General features: G+C 32.3%; 1 protein-coding gene across 1 annotated transcript; it reads right to left on the reverse strand.

Annotated features, from left to right (window-relative positions):
- Positions 1 to 1,490: 1,490 nt before the first annotated feature.
- On the reverse strand, positions 1,491 to 5,653 carry LOC130935974 (beta-glucuronosyltransferase GlcAT14A). Its single transcript, XM_057865920.1, has 4 exons — positions 4,996 to 5,653; positions 4,757 to 4,832; positions 4,551 to 4,666; positions 1,491 to 2,188 (listed from the first exon to the last, which is right to left on the reverse strand). The coding sequence occupies exons 1-4, from the start codon at positions 5,492 to 5,494 to the stop codon at positions 1,668 to 1,670; spliced, it is 1,212 nt and encodes a 403-aa protein (XP_057721903.1). The 5' UTR covers positions 5,495 to 5,653; the 3' UTR covers positions 1,491 to 1,667.
- Between the last annotated feature and the right edge of the window lie 561 nt (positions 5,654 to 6,214).

Genomic DNA, 6,214 nt, shown 5'->3' on the forward strand with positions numbered 1-6,214 from the left:
GTACAAATGGTAATTTCCTTTTTTTATGGATAGATATGTCAGCGTTTTCAACTTTCGTAGGTACAAATGATAGTTTACTCTTTATTTTAAATGTAATTGATAAGAAGTGAGATATATAAAATATTTGTCTTCTATATTATAAAAATAAAAGTATACGAAAGAAGTAAAATAGACAAGATTAAAAGACTCAGTTCGGTCAAACAAAAACGGAAACAAAACAGTAGTTACTGGTAAGCTACACCTAAGAAATTGATAGCACCTAATCTATTTTGACCAAATCTTTAACATCCCTTGTTCCCTAAAACTCATCAAGTTCTTGGCGGAAAAGACCGCGAGTTTGTCACGGAATATAATCTCTCACACTGAGGGGCAGCAACACGTTCATTGAACATATCATGCTACTTAGCTTGTTCTTATCGTACGTGCAATAATATGAATGATGTACAGTTGTGTAATGCCTTGGGAATATGTGTTTGTAAGATTTAAGTGGATTGATGATTGTGGGTACGAATGTATACAAATTATGAATGAATTCAATGAAAAAATAGGATGAACATGTGGATTTGTAAAAGACTAATGTTACTCTACCAATTTGCTAAGCTCAACTATACTAATTCTATTACTTTTCCCTTCAAAAGCCAACTATATATCGTTACCATTTGATGCTTAGTACATGATCTCTTTAAAAAAATGTCGATATCAAGCTCAAAGTGCTTTACCTTTTATGCAGAGAATTGGATTGTTGTAAGGAGGAAATTTCTCAGGTTGTTACAAAATATAGGATGAGTTTTCAAACCATGAAATTTGATTAGGTCCAAGATAAATGCAAATGGCAAATATGGATTTTATATGGCAACGAAATAAATCTCTATCACATAGTTTTTCAACAAATAAAGAAAGATCTAATTTTGAGCCATGGCACTGCTCCTATGTTAGATTATGGTGTAAGGTTTTAAATGGATAGAACTAGATTGGTCGAGTGGCCAACTCACTCGTCCGCTTAAATAAGTTCGAACCTCGCTTTGTACATATAGCAACTCATTGGCCAGCGACAGACTCTTAAATAGAGCTCCCAACCAAAAAAGAGATTATACTGTGTAGGAGAACTAGGCCTCAAGTGAAGACGCATTATAATGCTACATATCCAAGTTTATTTTGTTAATTAGGTCCAATCAATTTAGTCTAATATAATAAAAATTAGCTATGGCTAACATTATTCCAAAAATTATTGTTTAACTTAGTTGGACTTAATTTATAAAAAGATTTAGACGAATAACATTACTCTTATAAATATTGGGTGAAACACCCACTCGAAAGGTATGCTATCTAATCTTAATCTTAATAGCTCTTGAACTTAAACTAACTCGATTGTTAGACTACACCACTCCCCATCTGATTCGGAAATCTGAATTTACAAAAGTCTAGGTCCCTCCTAAGAAGATCCTACACAGGTAACTTCTTTTGAGCAATAACTACTATCAATTCTTGCTCCTATTTGTTTGGTGTTCTATTCTCTAGTATTCATCAAGATAAATTTTACAAATAAAACTTCAAGTTGCAAAAAAGAAAAAGAAAATGATCGATTAAATCATAACCAAATTTAGAATATGGTCTTTACAAGTGAGCAATTGTATAAACCTATAAGGAAAAAAGAATAAATCAATGGTTTACTTGCACTGCTGTTTGTGAAAAAATCTTTCGTTTAGAAGTTTTGTTATCAAACTCTTCAACCTTCTTGATCCCGGACCAGGGTTGAGCACACCATAATTCTCACTCCTCAAACCTGAACATGTTTTATGAATTCCATCACTCTTTGATGAACACCATCCACCAAAAGAAAATTGCCCATGATGTCTCTTCAAAAGCTCTCTATCAATCTTATCGAGGACAAGATCATTCCGCTTGAACTTTCTGGCGAACGGACGGCTACTCATAACCATTTTCCGGAAATCTCGCAGCCCTAGAGACCTCGGATGCTGTTTCGGAGGATTGTCCCAAGTGATGTAATGAAGGTCATGGTTAGCAGTGGTGTTCTTGTAGTCGTGAGAGTTGCATATGACCGTTTGGAAGTATCCTTCGGGCGACGACACGAAGTTAGTGTAGTAAAGGAGAAGGGTCCTTGGCAAATTTTCCCAGCCCATAATGCAATACTCTGAAAATGATCTTGATAGTATTGTCCATGCTGAACCTGAAATTGTTTTCGCCATTTCCAAAGAACATTATTAATTAATCAAGTTAGTTGATTCAACATATATGTCACAAATATGGATTATATGTCATGCATCTTTAAAAGTATAATACAATATTATGTCTCAAGACTGCGTTGAATTCTGTCTTTGTCCCTATTATCTGAACTATTTTTGAGACGAGTAATAGAAAGCCAACCTTTTTCATTCACATAAGCCAATGTTTTTTCAAATTATTTTGTTTATTTTAGATTCTAGATCCGAAATCATAAACGGTAAATTCTAAACCCTAAATTCTCAAAAATGAGCATTTTTTACAGTAGAAAGAAAACGGTTAATGTTAGCTAACTAAAGATTAGTTTTCTGTAATTTCTCTTGAGACAGAAAAAGTTATGCTTTGTCTTCACAACCAAACGGGTTTATATATTACTATCGTTGTATTTCTATATTTCTATCTGAGAGACAATATTCAAATGTAGTGCAATGCTAAACACCATTAAGAGATGCCATCTTATATTGATAAGAGATCATTTTGACAGTCAACATTACACAACCAACATTCAGCTAATATTTAATATAAGAAAAAAAAATCTAAAATTCTTAAAAATAAAAACATTCGAAACTGAATTAAAAAAATATTCAAAGTTTAAAATGAATAAAAGCTCATCTTTAGTATGTTTTATACAGGACTTGTTAGGCAACTTGTTATAGTGTTGACTAAAATTGGCTGCTATAATGTTGTTCGCTAATATTACTTACAAATTTCAAATTCGCAACTAAAACAGAGAAAGAAATGTGATTGAATTGATTAATTAATTGAGAAATGTTAAGAGCCAATACATTTTATCAATATTAGTCAATATTTAATGTAATACTTTATTTTTAAAACTTTAGGACTTAAAATTAGTATTTAAAACTTAAGTATTGACTAAAAATTATAAATTTTATTATTGGTGATATAGTATTTTTCTAACGAAGCTATCTAAACACAAATTTCACCAATGAGTTAATGGCATAATCTCCTCATACTCACCTAAAAGATCGCGGGTCCGAGTCTCTCTATCTTTGGTAAAAAAAAAAAATTCAAACAGAAATTTCACTATGGTCCTCTATTGAGATTTGAGAAAGAAGGCACGTGTATTGGTGGAATCAAAACAGCTCTAAAAGTAATAAGTAATAAGGCATCTATGGTTGCATGTGTATCAAACAAGAAATAGTGGACACCTCACACTGCACACAACAGACAGCAGCTCTTCAATGATGTGGATGCCATTTGTATTTTGCAATCTCAAGAAGATGTAGTTAACTTCTCTCTTTACAAGTTTGATATTTAGTCTAAAAATTTAGAAGTGAATTGTCATATGTCACACATGAACATGTGCATCCCCCAAAGTTTAAGAGTTATCCAAGAATTAATTAATCATGATAATAGTTAAGAAGAGATACTATTAAATTGTTTGGTGGTTGATAAGTGATAGGAGGTGTGGGGTTTCACTCAATATAATTACACTCAACCGACAAAGGTATGGTAAAGTTGTTGTTGAAGCCACATGTGATTCTTCAAATCCATGAACAGCTAGCACCACCACCAACCATTTAATTAATAATTACCAAGCATCCATGACCATGACCATGACCAATTGCCAAGATCTGACTAGGACAATTTGGTACCATCCAGAACTCTTTAATAATAGTTGTATAATATTTAAACTTTAATTAAATTAAATTTAACCCTAAATCCAATCACTACCTATATAACTCTATAGGTTCAGGTGTTTTTGTTGCTTTGGTTTACATCATTGTTAACATGTTGACCTTTATAATGTAGAAAATATTGCTCTAATCCAAAATTTCCTAAGCTAGTGACATGAAATGTAGAATGATATATGCACCAATAAGTAAAGACAAGAGGGAAGAAAAATATTTTAAAATAGAGATAAGATGTAAAATATAACGATATAAATAACTAAGGGCTTTAACCCCATGAAAATAATTATGATCTTAATTGATCATTGCAGTTTGCACTTTTGCACCATATGAATATTTAAAAAGACAACTCGTGGTACAACTATTCAGGTTTCAGTGTTTTTGACATCGTCCTGATCTAAGCCATTTAAATAAGATTCATAACCACACATCATATTAGCATAAAAAAATGGTTTGATTCATATCTTAATTACTATTAGATGGGATATTATATCTGATCCTAATCACACCAAATCCATTAATAAGAATGTATGTGTATGTTTAATGAACAATATAAAATTTAGTATATTATCATTACTAATAACAAAACCCAGAATAATAAGAATAGAGATTGAAAGGCAAAGTAAAAGTAAAAAACAAAAAAACAAAAAAACCAACCTGTGTAGAGTTTAAAAGATGTTGGGAGACTCCTTTGCTTAATGACCCACCAAATCTCTGATTTATTAAGACTATATAGACCCGGGTCTATAATCATAGGCTTCCCTCTCTTATTACTGAAAAAAGGGTATTAAAAAAAAGCAAAAAAAGTTAGAATAATTTAGAAACAAACCACAAAACTCTAATAAATTAAAAATGCTACTTACAATTTCCAACCCAAGCGACTGCTATGCTGTACAAAATTGATATCCCTTGGTACCTCACTAAAAGCTTGAATCAGATCTGAAAAAAATTCATAGTAATCATCAACATATGCAAATCAACAACAATGAACAAAAAGGACTAAGGGTAAGGAGTATAATTATGCAAATAATACTTGTGAAACAACAGAAAAAATATAACATAAAATTTGACACAGCACTTTAATTAAGGCCACTCACCATACCATCTTGTGTTACCAAAGGATAATCAGAAGCACTAAGATTAATAAACCAATCCCAGTGACAGATCCTAAGAAGCATTGCCATGGCATGAAGGGTCGTTGCAAGCATTGTTGGTCCCCTATATGTCACCAAATTGGGTTTCCCAACAACCCAAACATTCCCAACTTCACCAAACACAGGTTCATTGGCCACAAATTCTGCAACTTTCTTGTGTTCAATTTGTGGTGCCCCATAATCCATGTGAATCAAGTAGTAGTTCCCTGGGTGGTACAGAACCTTCATCAATCTCTTGAGCTTCACAAAATCCCCTTTTGATGCAGAGATCAAGTAGGCAAATGTAACTGGGTATGTTCTGTTGTTGTTGTTGTTGTTGATGGATTTGATTGCATTGAAGTAGTTTCTGCTGTTAGATATTGGTGTGGTTAGTCTTATGGGGATGTAGAAGAAAATGAGAAATATTGAGGTTACAATGAAGGAAACCATGAAGATTTTGATACCCATTTGAGAGAAAATTGCAACGGAAATATAAAAATTGAAACTTTGTAGAAGAGAAAAGTGGGAACCGAAGTTGGGAGCTTGAGTAATTAAGAGGAAGAGGTTGTTATGAAGTTCAATGATTAATATTTGGGAGCTTTTGGTTTATAGTGTGAACTATGAAGATAAATTATTATTTTATTAAAATGTTTTGGGGAACTAGGAATATTGTGGCTTACATTTCATTTCATTTCAATGAATAGTAATGGTTCTTTTCTTTGAACTCAAGGTCTACATTTTTCACTCAGTTGAGACCTCAAGTTTTATATTCTGGTTAGTGCATTTTTGCACTTTATATAAGAACTACTATTTAATGGCATGCTAGTTGGCAGTTGCTATGTCAAAAGAAGAGGTAGCAGTTCATATTCTGTGCCCACTTCCTAGTAAAGTGGATGGATGTTCCTTGTTAGAGTACATTTGAGCCTTTTTTATTTAGTTACAATAATGTCCTTTGATTTTGATACATTTGCAACTCATGGGCATGTAAGTGATTGTGATTCTGTAAGTGCGTGTGCATGTGGCAAGAAATTGATGAAAATGACATAAGGTTATCATGTCTCATCAATTGCCTAGAGGGGGATTTTATGCTTCAATCATATGTTAACAATAATATCTAGTGATTATTGAACAAATGAAATTAGATGATCAAAAATTAAAAGATCATTGGATATGATAAAATAACACATT

Source organism: Arachis stenosperma, chromosome 6 (assembly GCF_014773155.1).
Source record: "Arachis stenosperma cultivar V10309 chromosome 6, arast.V10309.gnm1.PFL2, whole genome shotgun sequence".
NCBI classification, from domain to species: domain Eukaryota; kingdom Viridiplantae; phylum Streptophyta; class Magnoliopsida; order Fabales; family Fabaceae; genus Arachis; species Arachis stenosperma.

Bases quoted from the DNA above. Each gene is read 5' to 3' on its own strand.
- LOC130935974 (XM_057865920.1), bottom strand. From the start codon at position 5,494: ATGGGTATCAAAATCTTCATGGTTTCCTTCATTGTAACCTCAATATTT. The intron at 4,833-4,995 runs GTATGGTGAGTG...AATTTTTTTCAG, and splicing joins TCCTTTGGTAACACAAGATG to ATCTGATTCAAGCTTTTAGT. The intron at 2,189-4,550 runs GTTGGTTTTTTT...AAACAATTTCAG, and splicing joins ATCTTTTAAACTCTACACAG to GTTCAGCATGGACAATACTA.